The 15,922-nt window shown below is 55.3% G+C and overlaps 6 protein-coding genes across 6 annotated transcripts; 1 reads left to right on the forward strand and 5 right to left on the reverse strand.

The window, feature by feature from the left end:
- Positions 1 to 518: 518 nt before the first annotated feature.
- Positions 519 to 1,127, reverse strand: CCOS01_15939 (uncharacterized protein; the record flags this gene model as incomplete). Its single annotated transcript, XM_060464077.1, has 2 exons — positions 519 to 597; positions 628 to 1,127. The coding sequence occupies 2 exons, from the start codon at positions 1,125 to 1,127 to the stop codon at positions 519 to 521; spliced, it is 579 nt and encodes a 192-aa protein (XP_060305458.1).
- A 1,863-nt stretch (positions 1,128 to 2,990) lies between these two features.
- Positions 2,991 to 7,499, reverse strand: CCOS01_15940 (uncharacterized protein; the record flags this gene model as incomplete). Its single annotated transcript, XM_060464078.1, has 2 exons — positions 2,991 to 7,058; positions 7,332 to 7,499. 2 exons carry the CDS (start codon positions 7,497 to 7,499, stop codon positions 2,991 to 2,993), a joined length of 4,236 nt encoding a protein of 1,411 aa, XP_060305459.1.
- Positions 7,500 to 7,522: 23 nt separating this feature from the next.
- On the reverse strand, positions 7,523 to 8,123 carry CCOS01_15941 (uncharacterized protein; the record flags this gene model as incomplete). The annotated part of the gene is made up of 2 exons (XM_060464079.1): positions 7,523 to 7,788; positions 8,063 to 8,123. Coding segments are annotated over 2 exons (327 nt in total), but the record flags the coding sequence as incomplete, so codon positions are not given.
- A 3,220-nt stretch (positions 8,124 to 11,343) lies between these two features.
- Positions 11,344 to 12,393, reverse strand: CCOS01_15942 (uncharacterized protein; the record flags this gene model as incomplete). Its single annotated transcript, XM_060464080.1, has 4 exons — positions 11,344 to 11,517; positions 11,595 to 11,729; positions 11,940 to 12,078; positions 12,299 to 12,393. 4 exons carry the CDS (start codon positions 12,391 to 12,393, stop codon positions 11,344 to 11,346), a joined length of 543 nt encoding a protein of 180 aa, XP_060305461.1.
- Positions 12,394 to 13,003: 610 nt separating this feature from the next.
- Positions 13,004 to 13,763, reverse strand: CCOS01_15943 (uncharacterized protein; the record flags this gene model as incomplete). The annotated part of the gene is made up of 2 exons (XM_060464081.1): positions 13,004 to 13,348; positions 13,419 to 13,763. The coding sequence occupies 2 exons, from the start codon at positions 13,761 to 13,763 to the stop codon at positions 13,004 to 13,006; spliced, it is 690 nt and encodes a 229-aa protein (XP_060305462.1).
- Positions 13,764 to 15,151: 1,388 nt separating this feature from the next.
- CCOS01_15944 (uncharacterized protein) lies at positions 15,152 to 15,709 on the forward strand (the record flags this gene model as incomplete). Its single annotated transcript, XM_060464082.1, has 1 exon — positions 15,152 to 15,709. The coding sequence occupies one exon, from the start codon at positions 15,152 to 15,154 to the stop codon at positions 15,707 to 15,709; it is 558 nt and encodes a 185-aa protein (XP_060305463.1).
- Between the last annotated feature and the right edge of the window lie 213 nt (positions 15,710 to 15,922).

Here is a 15,922-nt window from a genome sequence, read left to right on the forward strand (position 1 = left end):
GGTGCAAAGTAGAGAGAGACATGGGTCCTTGATGCATTCTCAACGTTCATTCTTCAGTTTCATACTTTCATGGTGCTTAAAAGATGTATGTATGTGTGTGTGCTATGCTATGCTACCTACGCCCATGCTATTCGTGCTCGTGTCCCAGTTATCTCTCTCCGTGGCCGCCTGGAGGCGATGCCTTTACATGGAAATAATACTCGTCGACTATTTCCAAAGTTTCCTTCAGTAACATAGTATTGCAGCAAAAAAAATTCAATATGCGTATTTGGTAGGGGGGGTATATGTCAAACATATCGTAGATGGTTTTTCTTTCATATAGCAAAACAACATTTTCTCAAACAAGAATCAAAACATACGTGGTGTTCCCATCCGACAAAAGGGGGTTGGAAGAGAGAAAAAATAAGAAAATTGCACAACGCTTCGCTGACATCCATTCATACACATCATTTTGTCGTAGTTTTCGCCCTCTCTCTCTCTTCTCTCTTTGTGTGTGTTGTGCGTGTCTCTTCAACCGGTCAACTTTCTCCACCAGCTACTCCGCGGCGTAGCCGTCGCATCGGAAAACATGGCCTGCCGACGCCGCTCGTCGCTCCCCTCGGAGCCGCCGCCGCCTCCGGCACCCCCGCTACCGCCGTACGTCCGACGCTCACGCTCTTCGCGCCGGGCTCTGCGGCGGCGATCATCGGCCTCGTCGGCGGTGCCGTCCTCGTACCTGGCCCTGCGACGGCGCTCGCGCCGCTCACGACGTGCCTCATCTTCGGTCTGGGGCACGGCGTCCGTCTGTTGTCCGCCATCGTCCGGAGGCGGGCCGGCGTCGGTGTGCTCCTTGACCCACGATGACGTTCCGGAGTGGGGCCACGCCGGCTTGGACTCCTCGTTGCGTCTGTACCGGTGTCGCGAGGAGTGCATGCCTTCGTCCCCGGACTCCCGGGTTCGCCGGCTGGAGCGGTGGTGATATATCTCTTCCGCGTCGGTGCCTTCGGCCGCGGCACGCGTAGCACGCCTGGCTTCCTTCCTGGCTCTGCGGGCTTCTTCTTCGTCCATCGGCGGCGGCGGCGGCGCCGCTTCGCGATCGCGAGCCTCGCGGGCTCGTCGGCGTTCTTCCCGAGCTGCGCGTCTAGCATCTGCGTCAGCCTCCGCTGCCGCGGCGGCCTCGCGCTGCTTCCGTGCTCTTCGCCGTTCGGCACGCTCAGCCTCCCTATCTTCGGCCATTCTCCGTTCCTCTTCCTCGCGTTGGTCACGGTGCCCGCGAGAGCGAGCCGCGCGCCGCTCTGCACGTCTGAGCTCTTTCTCCTGCTGCTTGCGCGCTTCGGCATCCTCTTCGTCTCTCCTACGGTGGCGCTCGCGCCGAGCCTCTTCTTTGGCGGCGCGGCGTGCCTCTTCGGGATCCGGCTCGACGACCTCGGCCTCGGCCGCCTCAGCATTTCTGGCTGCGCGACGAGCACGGCGAGCAGCGCGGCGAGCCTCTTGGTCCATGTCGGTCATCGCTGCGGGGTCAGCTTCGTCTGCATCGGCATGGGATCGCTGACGGCGTTCGCGCCTGGTGTCATCATCGGTCGCATAGGTGTGTCGCCTTCGCAACGGGTCCGGACGCTCCGTCTTGGGTGTTCTGAGGCCACTGAAGAGGCCTCCTAGACCCTTCTTCGCACTCGAGCTGGATCGTTTCATCGGTGGTGGCTCGGAAGGGCCATCGGGGTCCACCATGACAAGGTCATCGTCTTTAGCATATCTAGATCGTCGACGTGATGACTTGGGAGGGCTGCCGTCCTCGCCGTCACCATTGGCGCCGACCATGACAATGTCTTCGTCCACAATATGATCGCGCTTGCGGCGCCTGCTGCTGGACTTGTCGACTCCAAGCACTTTGGCGGCTTTGGAGGACATGGGAGGTGGAGGGGCTTCCTCGGGAGGTGGCGACACCAACCCGCTCGCGTCGACTGAATGACGACGGGACGGTCTGTGTCGCCGGTCCCGGGTGGATGTCGTCCGGGAAATGGGCGGGGTGCTGAACATCGACATGAGTTTCGGCCGTGCTGGTGTCTCAACGTCTCTATCGGCACGGTCGCCCTTGCCGGAGCTTGAACCCTTGGAGGAAGTCTTGACTTTTTCCTCGTCGCCGTAAGCGTGTTTCTTTTCGCGTCTTTCGGATTTTGACTTGGATTTCCGGTCTCTGTCGCGGTCACGTTCGCGGTCGCGATCACGATCACGGTCTCTCTCCTTCTCGCGAGGTGAAGCCGACCACATACCCCACGAGGAACCTTCTCGGTTGATTTTTGCCCGGTCCTTCTTGCTCGACTTCGGCTCAGGCGGAGGTGAGATGGGCTCTTCCTCGGCGGCGGGTTCTTCCTCAGGCACAGGGTCTTCAGGAGCCTCAGGGACGGCCGGAGGCGGTGGTGGAGCTGGTGGAGGAGGGACTTCCTCGGCGAGTATGTCCCTATCTCTGTTCTTCTTACTCTTCTTTTTCTTCTTCTCCACTGGCATTTCAATCACTTCGATGATCTCGTTCTCATCCTCTTCGACGGGGAAAGCTCCAGGCGGCTCCGAAGACTTGTTCTCGTCAGCTGGTTCTTCAACGTCGACTAACGGTGGCTCCTCGACAACAGGAGGAGGCGGTGGCGGCGGAGGCGCGGATGCAGCTTCGGCAGCGCGCTTCTTCTCCTTCTTCAGTCGCTTTCTCTCTTCCTTCGACAAGACGACGGGGGGAGGAGTTGGTGGTGCGGGTTCCGGTTCCTCGGGTGGAGGGTCCTCCAGGACCGGCTCTTCTGGTGCTGGCTCCTCGGGAACAGGTTCCTCCTCAACGGGCTCAGGTTCGTCTTCTGGCGGCGGGATCGGTTCAAACGCTTTTAATCTGTCAGTAATCTTGCTTCCTTTGCCCTTTCGAGCCGTAGACGGTTGCATCCAGGACAGGGCATCGTTGTTTGTGGCGGATGATGTAGTCGTGTCATTCCAACCGAGATTCGCACCTTCTAGACCTATGCGGAGATGAGTCAGCAGTGTAATCTCAGGTGACGCCTATTGAGGCGTCTCATTTCCAATAGGCTTGGTGAGACTTGGTGGTGTGGTGGTGTGAAGGGAGATTGGCTGCGAGCCTGAGGCCACATACCTTTCTTCGACTTCTTAGTGCCAACGCCCCAGAAACTGAAGGCATCGTTGGATGGCTTTACTTCCGGCGCCGGGGGTGGTGGAGGAGGAGCAGCTTCCTCAGGCTCGGGATCGGCCAGGAGCTCCTCGATTTGGTCCTCGGTCAGCTCAATGTCGGCCAGCTCGTCCTCATTATCGACGTCCTCGACTGGTGCCGGCTCCGGCTCCTCTTCCTTCTCCTTCTCCTTGTCCTTGCTTTTCTTGTCCTTCTTGTCCTTCTTCTCCTTCTTTTCCTTCTCTTTTTCCTTCTCCTTTTCTTTCTCCTTGTCTTTCTTCGACTTGGACTTGGACTCCTTCTCCGACTTGGAGCTTTTCTTCGCTTTCTTCTCCGCTGCTTCAGCTTCCTCCTCGGCTTCCTTGGCAGCAGCTTCTTCGGCTTCCTTGGCGAGTCGCTCTTCCTCTTCGATGCGAGCGGCTTCTTCAGCTTCGGCGGCGGCGGCGGCTTCGGCATCCGCAGCAGCTTGGGATGCGGCAGCGCGCTCGTCGATCGATGCCTTGAGCGTGTCGTAAACACCCTGGTCCTTCTTGGTCAACTTGCCCTTCTTGAGCTTCTTGGCCTCCAAGGCAGCGAACTGCTCCTCCTCGTCCGCAATCTTTGCAGCCTTCTCTTCCTCGATTCGTGCCTTCTCGGCCGCCTCAGCCGCCTCCGCTGCCGCGGCCTCCTCTGCTTCTTGTGCAAGGCGTTCTTCCTCTTCCTTGGCAGCGGCCTCAGCAGCGGCGGCGGCAGCCTCCTCTTCTTCTTTGGCTAACCGCGCTGCCTCTTCCTTTTCAGCCTTCTTCTTTTCTTTCTCGAGCTTCTTGAGCTCCTTCTCGCTCAGCTTGGGCTCTTTCTTGGACTTCTCCTTTTCCTTATCTTTATCCTTATCCTTGGACTTAGACTTGGAAGAGGTCATGTCGCCCCAAAAGCTGGATTTCTCTTTCTCAGGTTCTGCTTCTGCTACAGGCTCAGCCATGTCCAATGAGGGAGGGGTGGGAGCTTCCGGTGGAGGGTCGGCGAGTATGTCCTTACGGTTCTTAGACTTCTTCTTGGAGGATCCCCAGCCGGCCCAGTCATCGTCGTCTTTGGTCTCCTCGACGGAATCCGGTTGTACGGAATCCACGTTGGGCTCCTCGTCCACGACTTCAATGGGCTCGTTCTTGGATTTATCCTTCTTCTTCTTGGAGGACGAGGTTCCCCAGATGTCATCTGTGGGCTCCTCGATTGCATCGGGCTTCATAGAAGCACCTTCGTCGGTGTCGGCTCCCTTTTTCTTCTTGTCTTTCTTACCGCCGATGTTCCATGAGCTGAAGAAGCCGCCGCCATCCAGGGGGTCGGCAATATCTGGCACGGCAGGAGGGGCTTCCTCGGCAGGGGTAGGCTCGTCCTCTCCGCCAAACTCAACCAAGGCCATGGCATCTTTCTTCTTCTTCTTCTTGTCCGACTTGCTCAAGCCGGCCCATTCATCCTCTTCGACTACTTCAGCCTTCGGTTCCTCGGCTTCCTTGTCGGCCTCCTTGCTTTTCTTCTTCTTTTCCTTCTCCTTGTCTTTATCCTTCTCCTTCTCCTTCTCCTTCTCCTTGTCTTTCTTGGAGGAAAGGCCCCAGATGCCCCAAGAGTCGTCTTTGGACTTTTCAGCTTCGGCCTCCTTCTTCTTCTTTTTGTCCTTCTTCGAACTAGTAGCAGCGGCCCAGAAGTCGTCGTCATCCTTCTTTTCAGGTTCCGGCTCCGCTTCCTCGGCTGGGGGATCAGGCGCCGGTTCTGGTACAATCTCGGGTTCGGGTTCGGGGTCCGCCAATTTGCCCTTCTTCTTCTTTTTGTCCTTCTTGGAAAGGCCGAAGCTTGCCCAGTCGTCGTCCGCTGGTGGTTCTGGCTCTGGATCAGCAGCAGGAGGCTCGGGCGCAGGTTCAGGAATGGGTTCCGGCTCGGGATCGGCAGTCTTGCTCTTCTTCTTCTTCTTGTCCTTTTTGGATCCTGTCAAAGTGGCCCAAAAGTCATCTTCTGCTGGCTTCTCCGGTTCAGGCTCTGGCTCCGGTACTGGCTCCGGCTCGGGTTCAGGTTCCGGTTCCTTGGGAGGTTCAGGTTCGGCAAGAAGGCCCTTCTTCTTTTTCTTGTCCTTTTTGGATGTCACGGTACCAAAGCCCCATGGGTCGTCCTTTTTCTCTGGCTCAGGCTCTGGTTCAGGGGCTGGAGGGGGTGGAGGAGGAACCGGTTCGGGCTCTGGTTCAGCTTTGCCCTTCTTCTTCTTCTTGCTGGTTTTAGTTGATACACCCCATCCAAAGTCGTCCGCAGCTGCTGCTTTGGCGGCTTCCGCTGCTTTCGCCGCCTCTTCGGCTTCTGCTGCTTCTTTGGCGGCTTGCTCTTCAGCCTCTTTTGCTAGTCGTTCCTCCTCTTCCTTTCGGGCAGCCTCTTCCGCTTCGGCGGCGGCGGCGGCCTCTGCTTCGGCAGCAGCAGCGGCCTCGGCGGCTTTAGCAGCTTCGGCCTCGGCAGCGGCGGCGGCGGCAGCCATCTCCTTCTTCTTTTTCTTCTTCTGTGAATTGGTCAAGCCTGCGAAAGGATCAACGGGCTCTGGCTCGGGTTCTGGCGGCGGGGTGGGTTCCGGCTCTGGTTCTACCACCGGGGGAGGTTCAGGTTCAAGGTCGACTAGACCTTTCTTCTTCTTCTTCCCCGATAATGTTCCCCAACTCCAAGGATCCTCGTTAGAGGCTGGCGGATCGGGCGCCGGCTCAGGGATTGGTTCAGGGGCTGGCTCGTCCTTGCTCTTCTTCTTCTTACCAGGTCCCCAGGTATCCCACAGGTCGTCTTTCGGCTCCTCTTTGGGAGGGTCGTCCTTCTTCCCCTTCTTGGTGGTACCGCCCCACGAACCCCATGGGTCGTCTGCAGGTGTCTCCTCCTTCGCTGGTTCAGGAGCCTTATCTTCTTCCACCGCATCCCAGATACTGGCTTTCTTCTTCTTCTTGTCTTTCTTTGTAGTCGCAGTGCCGAAACCCCACGGGTCATCTTTCTCCTCTTTCTCCTGCGGCGGGTCGGGTGCCGGTTCCGGGTCAGCTGGTGTATCGTCGCCGAACGAAAACCCCAGTGTCGTGCTCTTCTTCTTCGTTTTGCTTTTGGAGCCCCATGGATTTGAATCGGCGTCTTCCTTTGCCTCTGCCGGCGTACTTGTGGCTGCATTCTTGTTAGCGCCAGACCAATCCCATGTGTTCCCTAGTCCCGTGCCTGTTGTTGTCCAATTTGACGCTCCCAATCCCCAACCAAACCCCCCTGACTTCTTGGTCTCCGTTGAGCCGAAATTGATGTCTAGCGACCCGTTGCCGCTGCCTATGTCGTCCAGTTTTATTTCATCGAATGAATCAGGTGCCGGTTCGTCAGCCTTTTTGCCCTTCTTCTTGGATTTCGTGGTTGCGAAGCCCCAGTCATCTTCCGGGGGCGGATCGTCTGCTGGTGGCGGTGTCTCTTTGTCGCCTCCATCGCCGTCGCCCGCAGCTCCGCCGTCGTTACCTGCTTCACCGCCTTGATCACCTCCATCGCCGGCGCCTTCGTCTTCCTTCTTCGCGCCATCGTCATCGTTATTGTTGTTTGCCGCCGGCGCCTTAGCTGGCGCCTTGTTCTTCTTCTTCTTCGCCGCTTGCATGAATCCTTCCTCGGAACCGAAGTCGATGAGAAAGTCGCGTGTGGGATCGCTAAATATGGCGTCGCCGTTACGTCGCTGTCGTTGTTCTGCACTTGAAGTTTGCGGTTGGGTGAAGAAGGAAAAGTCCGATGGTCGTCGACTTGCAAAACCGCCAGTGTTCGTCGGATCCATGACTTGCTCGCATGGCTCGGACGGTTCAGAGGGCGCTTCAAATCGTCGCAACCATCGCGGGCCGCACTCTGGTGCTTTCAACGGAGTTGAGATGTTGCATGTGGTTTCGAGGGGTCGTCGATGATGGGATGAAATCTAGGGATGTCAGCGGATCAGATTAGCTCAGAAGTTCATCTGAAAGGCATGTGTTAGTGGAATGGGGGGTGAGACGGCGTCATGCCCCTCACGTCCCCCCGACTCCCGTCCAAAGGCTTTCCGGACCAGCCATGGCAGCGAACGGTAAGCCGTTAGACTTGGGGACGAGCGCTGAGGCGTCCAGGCTGGAACGGCGCCGGCGCGCACAAAATTCCAGAGTAGACAGGAATTGGAGAAAACCATGACGGCAGACAAAAAAGTTTCGGGTCGTACCTGAGCATTGTGTGAAGCGGATTCCCAGGCGCGGGCGATCATGCGCAAGCGGATGCGCACATCTTCCTCAGCCCAGCCAGTCGTCGTCGATTGCTGGGTTGGCTCCCATCGATATGCGCCTTCTGCCCGCCCTGATGGGGAAAATGTGGCCACCGCGACCGCCGCCATGTTGAGAAGTTGAGCTCGTGTTGCTACAGCTTGGTGTGAGAATCATGGAAGCTAAATCGGTTCGGAGGAGCGAAACAGCTCAAGAGGGTATATCGGTGTACAGCTCGTGGTTTTCGTCGTGGTCGTCGTAATCGTAGCAGTCGTTGTACGCAGTGTAGCGGGAAAGCAAGCGGGTTCGTGCTGGCGAGGGGAGGGGGCGGGTCGATGAAACGAGAGTTGGACAGGACGTGACAGGAGTTCGCCTGCAGATATAAATCTCCAGACTGTGTATTCGTACGACCGAGGCGAACTGAGACAGGTGGTGCAAGTCAGTAAGGAAGAAAAGAAAAGAAAAAACCTCCAGTGACTGCTACTATGGTGGGAGATGTAACTGCGCAGGCTGGGTGGTGGGATGGTCGGCTCGGGTGGCCGCAAAAGAGACGGAGCACTTTTGCGGTACGCGGCGGCGCAAGGGACCTAGGATCTGGGGGTGGTGAAGGGTAAGGTGAATTGGGGGCAGGGAAGAAGAGGGGACCAGCGGATGGATAAGATATGGCAGGGCAGGGAGGAGGAAATACACTCGCCTGTCTCTTCTTGTTCTTCTTTTTTCTCCCGCCTTTGGCTACAGGTATGTTCCTGGTCCCCTGCTCAGAATTGCCGGAGAATTGGACGATAACGGGCCAAGTCGAAGCGATAGCAGGGATGTAGCTCTTGGTGTCACAGGCTTACAGCTTGAGAAAGTCGCCGCCGTCGCGTCTGATCGCCGGGGAAATAGACTTGGATTGAAGCTGTCCTAAGAGAGAGAGGTCAACCCGCCAGTTTCTTGATTGTGTTTAACCACGGCTTCCAAGCCGTTCCTATCGCCCCTTTTTCTAAGAAGATGACTCCCTCTGGAGGAGGTGAGGTTGAATTGGCCATATGCAAGAAAGGAGCAATAGGAGCGCTGGATGTGACCCGGCAAAAAAGGAGAGGAGAGTTACAAAAAAAAAATCATTTCTTACAAGCCACTTCCTTCACAGGGAGCCAATGGGTCGGCGCGTTGACGCTAGATCGTCGCGGCGAAGGCGAATAGGTGGATGGATGTGGTTGCAGACCGCCAGATATCTTGCAGGAGGCAGGCAGCGTAGGCCACAGCCTGCACTTGGGATTGGTGATGCCCTTGAGGTCGTGCTTTGTTTGGGTCCGACTCGTGAGCTGAGCAAAAGTATTCCGTACTTGTTCGGAGATGCGATTCGGACGGTGGTGTGAGTAAGACGCCGTCGTCCTATTGTCGAGCCCGGGCCCGGCCAGCCAGACGTTGAGGGAATTGACTGAACGGGATGTATTTGTTGTGAATGAATAGCCCGCTTGCCTACTCTGCAATTAGTTTACAATATGTTACCTTGATGTACGCCTTCTTCCACCGAGGGCGACTCGTCCTTCTGCTCTCTTCTTCAGCGAAATTGATCAGAAGTTTCGGCCTGTCGTGCAACAGAGGACGACGCAAGAATAGCAGAAACAGATGAGAGAAACATGAGCGGCGGCGACCGCCTTGTATACAGGAAAGGTGTACACAAGAACTAATGCTAGACGGGAGTCAACAATCCAAATGAGGAATACAAGGGCAAAATAATAAGGTGAGTCTGCAGACAGCAAGAGACAGAGTCAGTACTCCATACTTCGTGCCTTATGTGAGGTAAAGGTAAAGCGAGGTAAAAGGTAAGGCAGGACGGAAAGAATAATTATGGATATTGATGCTGTATGCACGTCTATGCGATCCATCCGCCCAGCCATGTCCCATCCATCATCCATCAAAACCATCCTATCAGGACCAATCCACACGCATCTTTCATCGCGTCCAGTCTCAGTCTCCCCGTGGTTGCTCCTCCGTCTCCTCCGTCTGTCTGGGTGCTGTCGCTGTTCCCGCCCCCATTTGCTCGCCGCCTTTTCTTCCCCTGGCCCGCTCCGTGGACCGTATGTGTGTGTGTGTGTGTGTGTGTGTGCGTGTGTTCGTGTACGTGTATGTGTGATGTACATGGCGATAGATCCCGAGCAACGGCATGGCCCATGATGGGTACCTTGGGTGCTTGGCCCAGAAGGGGGAGGAGGTGCCACGGCAAAAGCGCAGCAACCCACGCACTAACCAGACTGTGACAGTACAAGTTCAAAGTACCTCACTCTGGAGGTCTGCAAAAAGGTGGTGATCCCTGGCAGGGTGGTCGGTTAAGAAGGGCGGCCTCGGCGCTTCATTGGCCGAGTTAGTGTGATATCAAGTGTCTCGAGACTCAGAAAGATGGCACCCCCTGCACGCCGGAGTCGTTTGACTCAATTCACACCACCTTAGCCCCTCCCTCCTCTTCAGCCTGCCGCCCAGGTGATGCCATTTCTCCAGGATGCCGTCCGCTTCGAGTGGGCATTTGGGCAGCACACTCTGACGGAGTACATGGACTCTTAGTCTTAGTACGCGCTGCGGGAGCCACGAGGGCGGACTCTAGAATGTTTAGGTAACCACGAGGTCAGCAGGTCCTGGATATCAGGTGTGTAGGTATCGTTTCCATTCCACGTTGAACAAGCAGCGGAACCGGGGCGGACAAAAATTGAAAAGTAAGGTACGGATACCCAAGGAAGGGATATGGATAATGAGGGGGGAAGAACCGTAGCCTGTAGGTACCTACACAGTATTCCGTAACCGTAGAAAAGGCACCGGCTCTGAGGTAAAACGCCCTTGCCGCCACCAGCTGCGTTCTCACGTGTGATACATCGATACCTTCTACTTCCTTCCCTTACCTTACCTAACAGGCTATTACTGCCTTCCCTTCCTGATGCCGTCACTCTGCCTCTTTCTCCAAGGTACCTACTTATCTACTGTAGTAAGAGCTCTTGGCTTTTTCGGTGTGTCTCCGTAGAATTGCATCCCAATCTTAGCACAGGCAAGCGCAAGTATCTAAGGTATCTATGGAGCAAGCACCTTTCTAGCGCTGGCCTAAGGCAATAATAATACCTGACCGGTGGTCTCGAGGTTGACAAAATATCTTGGTAGTAGCTATTAAACAACTCTGTCTGGACTCGGGTTCCTTGACTAGCAGGATCCAAGGACCCTACACATACCTGCGTTGGCTCTCTTGATCCCTATTCCCTGCTACGGAAAACTCACCACCACCAGCCTTTCCCGCTTGGGTCTTCGCTGCTGCCACATGCTAGTTTCCTTCTCGAAGCTGCGGTCTTCCATGTTATTCATGATGACGCGCTGCTGTCAACCACACAACTTCAACACCACCCACCGCCCCAACGCATAGGAAAATCTCTTTCAGCTTGACTATCACAACCAATACTCAAAGTCTTGAACTGCTCAATATCCCTGTGTATCACAATTCCCGTCAGAAAAGCCCTTATCCGGCAAGGCCCGGGCTCCCTCGTCTTTCCTCGGATTTGCCTCTCTCTGCACCAGTCTACCTTGCTTCTTGCTCGAATTCTCGCATCCATGCGGCCTGGATGATGGTCGGAGGTTCATCGCCTAAACCGCTCAATCGCGGAGGTACATGGTCCTCCTCCATCCACTCGTCCGCGGTTACCCATGTACCTTCAAATTAACACCAACCCCGCCAAGCAAGGGGACTATTGAGACTCGACTCCCTTACCCATTTCCCACGGCCTGCGGCAAACGGGATTGGGCATTGAAGAGAGGGCGTGCAGCCATGCCATTGAATTTATTGATGACAGGCAGGCGCGGCCTACGCATCTGCATCTGAATGGCAACGCATGGAATGCAGGCGCATCAAGCTCGCGGGGGAGAGAAGAAAAAGCGGCAACACCATGTCGCCATGTCCATCATCATTCGGTTCCTACGCCAACTTACCACATTCAGACCCTTCCCTCCTGTCTAGACTTAGGACCGTCGTGACGGAAGCGGGACGAACCCAAAGTCAGGGAAGAAAAGGGAGAAGCCGCCTTCAGTCGACGAGACGTTGCGTTGCCATGCGGACAACGGCTCGGCCAGCCTGCTACGCTCTAGCATCGATGCAGCGAAGCACCAGGCCGTGAGGTATCGATACATTACCGGCTGGGCAGCCATGCGCCTATTAGCATGGAATGACCTCTCCTAGGCCTGGTATTCGTACCTTTCAAATACACGAGGACCCCATCTGCCATCTGTACGATGGCCGATGAGCGTCCAGTCATCGTCGAACCAGCGCCAGGGCCGCCAGCAGCTTGCATCTCGACGGGTGTGCTCGCAGGGCCACTGGCCTGCGGCGCTGCACTGCGCATCGGGAGCTAACATGCCCTTCATGCACATCCCAAGTCTGGCCCTGTCTGAGGAGATGCGACTTCATCTGTCTACTGGATCATTTCGTCTACACGCGTCCCACCTCCATCATCGCATGGCGCATCTCTATCCACTCATCCCACGAGTGTCGCCAAAAGCGGTATGGCGGCTCCCTCACCGCTTCAACTTCTCAACCCACCTCTGAGCGAACTTCGCACCAACCAGCCACGCTGAAATATCATCTCTACGGCTACCCGTAGACTCTGGACCTTTCGGGATGCCGCAGATTTCCATCGTCTGTCTTCGTTGTCAGTCTCAATGACAGAAGAGTCCAAGGCAAGCAAGACAGCCTCAACACTAAACAAGGAATGTGTCAGTTTGGGGTACCTGGCGTAACTCAGGTAGAGACCCAGAGGAAATAATGCGCTTGTGTCACGATACTAAAGCACAATGGAGACTTCTTGAGGAACGGCGTCAGGCATTAAACAACAAAAATACCGCCTCTCCCTCACAACCTGCCTGCCGGCTTATTCTGCAGCATCGATCAATTGACACGCAGGTGTCAGACGGTGTAGACCAATTCCTTTCGGACAGACTACGAGCATCTCGCGGCTTCTTCTGGCGGTCAGACCTGAGCTGGCCACAGTTGGCCACCGCGACGACGGCCGCCATCTATGGTCTTTGGTCAGGTTGAAACTATGGGTCGATGGAGGAGACAGCGCAGCAAAATGCAATATTACTGACTTGGTCAGCTGCAGATTCGACTCTTTATGCTTTAGAACCCTGTCGACGCTTTCGGAATCAAGACTTGGAGTGCGATTCCCAGAAGGCAATTTGTCTTTCTCGGTGATGGCTGTTGAGTCATCGGCTGATTTGAATTGCGCTTGCGGTGCGATATGCTTTTTCAAAGTAATACCATGAAATCATTACTTTGCTTGACGAGTCTCGTAGGCAAAACAATTTCTAGGTTCACGCTCAATTGTTTGTCTTTGACCATACCAGCATTCATCGGAGCATCAACTACAGATAAGCCCTCGGGTGCAACTCGATCAAGCGAAGCCGAGAACCTGCATCAATAGCTACCCATGGAAGCTCGATAAGGCCGCATGTACTTCTTCGGCCATGTCTGAGATCGCGTGACGTTGACTCAGAGGCAACCAAAGGAAATCGTACTCTAGGGAAGAGGACCATTCGGCACCTGTCGGGGAATCGCCTCAGTTGCAATCAACGAGGATGAGCTTGACGGTCCCTTGTTGCCCTACCCTAGACTCCCACTTCGAGATCAATCTGTGAATCGGAGAGCTTGGGTGGCGGCTTTGAGATTCAGCAGCATTCTCATATTGGGATTCTTGAGGACCTTGCATTCCTTCTTGTGGTTCTTGCCCTCCCAGGCCTTCTTTTGGCACGCCTGCAGCTCGTCAGCATTCACGTTCAAAATCGCACCTCGACAGTAACGTACCGTATCACAATAGTGGTAGTAACCACAGCCGCCACACTTCTTGCGCTCCTGTGCTTCCTTGCCACAGGCCTGACACGGACGAGTGCCACTTTGCTCGTCAATTCCTCCAGTGTACTTGACAAGCTCTGTGTTCATCTGGTAAAGGTCTGCCAGTTTCAAGGGAAAGGCCTAAGGTGCCATATTCGTCAATAAGCCACCATTCCATGGTTGAGATGATGAGTGAGAAAGCAGGACTGACCCGACAAGTCTCCAGCTTCTCCACGCGAACTCCCTCCCTTCCATCCAAGAATCTCTTGGTAGTGGTATTCAAGACTGCAACAGTATGCCCAATCTTGTATGGGCGAGGATCGACCTGCGCATTTCCATCTGGATAGAAAGCGACGAGGAACGCAAAGTCGCGTTTGTCGCGGCAGAAGAGGACTAAGCGGGTAAAGAGCTCGATTCTCACGATCTCACCAAATAGACACCAATTTGTCGTATTGCGGTAAGCGCCTCGATTTTCGGCGACCTCATCTTGGTCGTCAGCCTGAAGAAACTCAGGAAAGTAGAATGGTTCCATCACAAACTCATCATAGTTAGGCATGATGAGTTCTTCTGGGTGATTTCTGATCACCCCACGTTTGCGATTGCGCTTGCAAGTTGCAGACGATCAACCTCATTGTGATGAGGCCGATGCACCGCCCCACATTCGGAGAGTTATCGGTGCTCATGGAGCATCAGCCACAGTCGCCGAAGGCTTCTGAGGTATTCAGGGTCCAGGGGATCGCGTCTCAACTGGGGCTCTCACAAACGTAAGGATACAAGCAACTCAGTCCGAGGCAGTGGCTCCTTCGCCAGGGGTTAATAATAGTATCACCACTCGTTTCAGCTTCTCCCATCCTTCAACATCGGAGTGCCATTGGTATCAAAACCGCAGCAGAAAAGAAAGAAAAAAACAATCCAGCCCTAAAAGAGTTGGCTCCTTGTCTACGCCGTCCAGCTACGACTACGGATACGGATAGTTATGCTTACCTGACCATTTGCTACGACCGTCAGCAGGCTCAGACAAGCCTCAAAATCTCACGCGAACCTCTCTGCTGGCCAATAGGCCCGTTACCAGCCGATCCTTGGAGCATTTCTGAGCTGTGCTATACTACTATTCCCTGCACTAACTCGCTAGACTCGGCAAGGTTGTCACCCGTGTTTGCTAAGCTCCCCAGTGGTTCCAATCCTTCGGGTGACGTCGTTTCCTCTTTGGTGGAGTTTGTTTGCCTGTTTGCTTCAGCCTTTCTCAAAAGTCCACACACGGACAAAACTTCGGCATCAGATGCTAGTGCATCCATCCCTCTTTTCCCTCCTGACTGTCCATGTCCGTGGTGGGAAAGTCGGGACAACCAACCGCCCACCCCGTGTGGGAACAGACCATCAGACGAAACAAAAGACGTCCTGGCCGCTCGCGCCCCCTTCCATACCTTTTACACGACTAATCATCTATCCCTTGAATCCTTACCTTACCTCTCCTCTCTATTGACTGTTCCTCGGAAGGAAACGTGGTTCATTATAGAGGACAAGGTTTATCTCCTCCTCCTCCTCCGCCCACGTCCTCGAGACAAAGAAAGAAGACGCGGACCCGAGACCCCAATCCCCGCTGATCCTGAACCAGACAGGGAAGCAAGCTGACTGAGATATCGGTCTTTTTGGGGCGCACTACAGACGACATTGCCACTTTGTGCAACTTTTCCTATTGCTGTCACCACCTCGGATTGTTCTCCAATACCGTCCAGACGACGGTTCACCAGCTCCCGTTGTTCTACGGAGTTGTTCAACGAAGTTACCTCCAGAAGAGAACCACTCCGGCCCCGCCATCGTCATCGTCATCGACATCCGGGGTGTGTACCACCACCACCACCACCACCACCACCACCAAACCAACGGGACCTCCGAACCCACGACGCCAACACCAGATCATTTACACCATAAAAAAGAGGAAAGATGCCAGCCCACCACAGCCTCACGATCCGCATCCCCCTCCCCAGCATCCTCCCCCCCGAAGCCGTAATCGAAACCCTGCAATCCCAATCCCCCGTAATCCGCCACCAACCCCTCGTAACCCGCTACGAAAAGGTCCCCGTCCCTCTCGCGAGCGTCGTCTCGGACGCCCACTTCCTCGAAGACGGCTCCCGCCTCGCCTGCTACAAGGTCTACGAAAAAGTCACGGTGGTCCCGGGCGTCAAAAAAGAAATCAGTTTCCCCGCCGTGCTGCAGAATATCCCCAACGGCCTGCGGTCCCGCGCCGAGGCCCCCGGCGGGGTGCGGGTCTGGTCCGAGTGGCTCGTCGTGCCGAGGCCGGAGGAGCGGTGGCCCGGAGAGCATGGCGGGAAACTGGAAGGGTATGTGCAGGGAGACTACGATCTTGTCGAGACGACGAGGGTCGAGACGAGTCGGATGCTGATGCCGCTTGTCAAGGGGCAGATGGAGGGGGCGCACCGTGATATGGTGCAGAAGGTGCTTGATGAGGTTGCGCAAAAGGTTGGGAGGGCCAAGATGTAGTTGAGGCCCCACCCGTCTCTGATATTGGAAACGACGGCGAGGAGGATGGGAGGGTCTGGCGTTTATTTGGGTAAGGAAGTGCTTTTAGATACCACATGATTTGTTGCGAGTTCGCTTTTCAGCAGAAGAAGCAGGGCATAGGAAGATGGTCCCAGGCAATTTCCAGGAGAAGGCTAAAGGGAGGCAGTACTGTTTGAGAAATATACGTAATGT

The sequence above is a fragment of the Colletotrichum costaricense genome (assembly GCF_030867565.1).
Source record: "Colletotrichum costaricense strain IMI 309622 chromosome Unknown Scaffold_26.1, whole genome shotgun sequence".
Taxonomy (NCBI): Eukaryota; Fungi; Ascomycota; class Sordariomycetes; order Glomerellales; family Glomerellaceae; genus Colletotrichum; species Colletotrichum costaricense.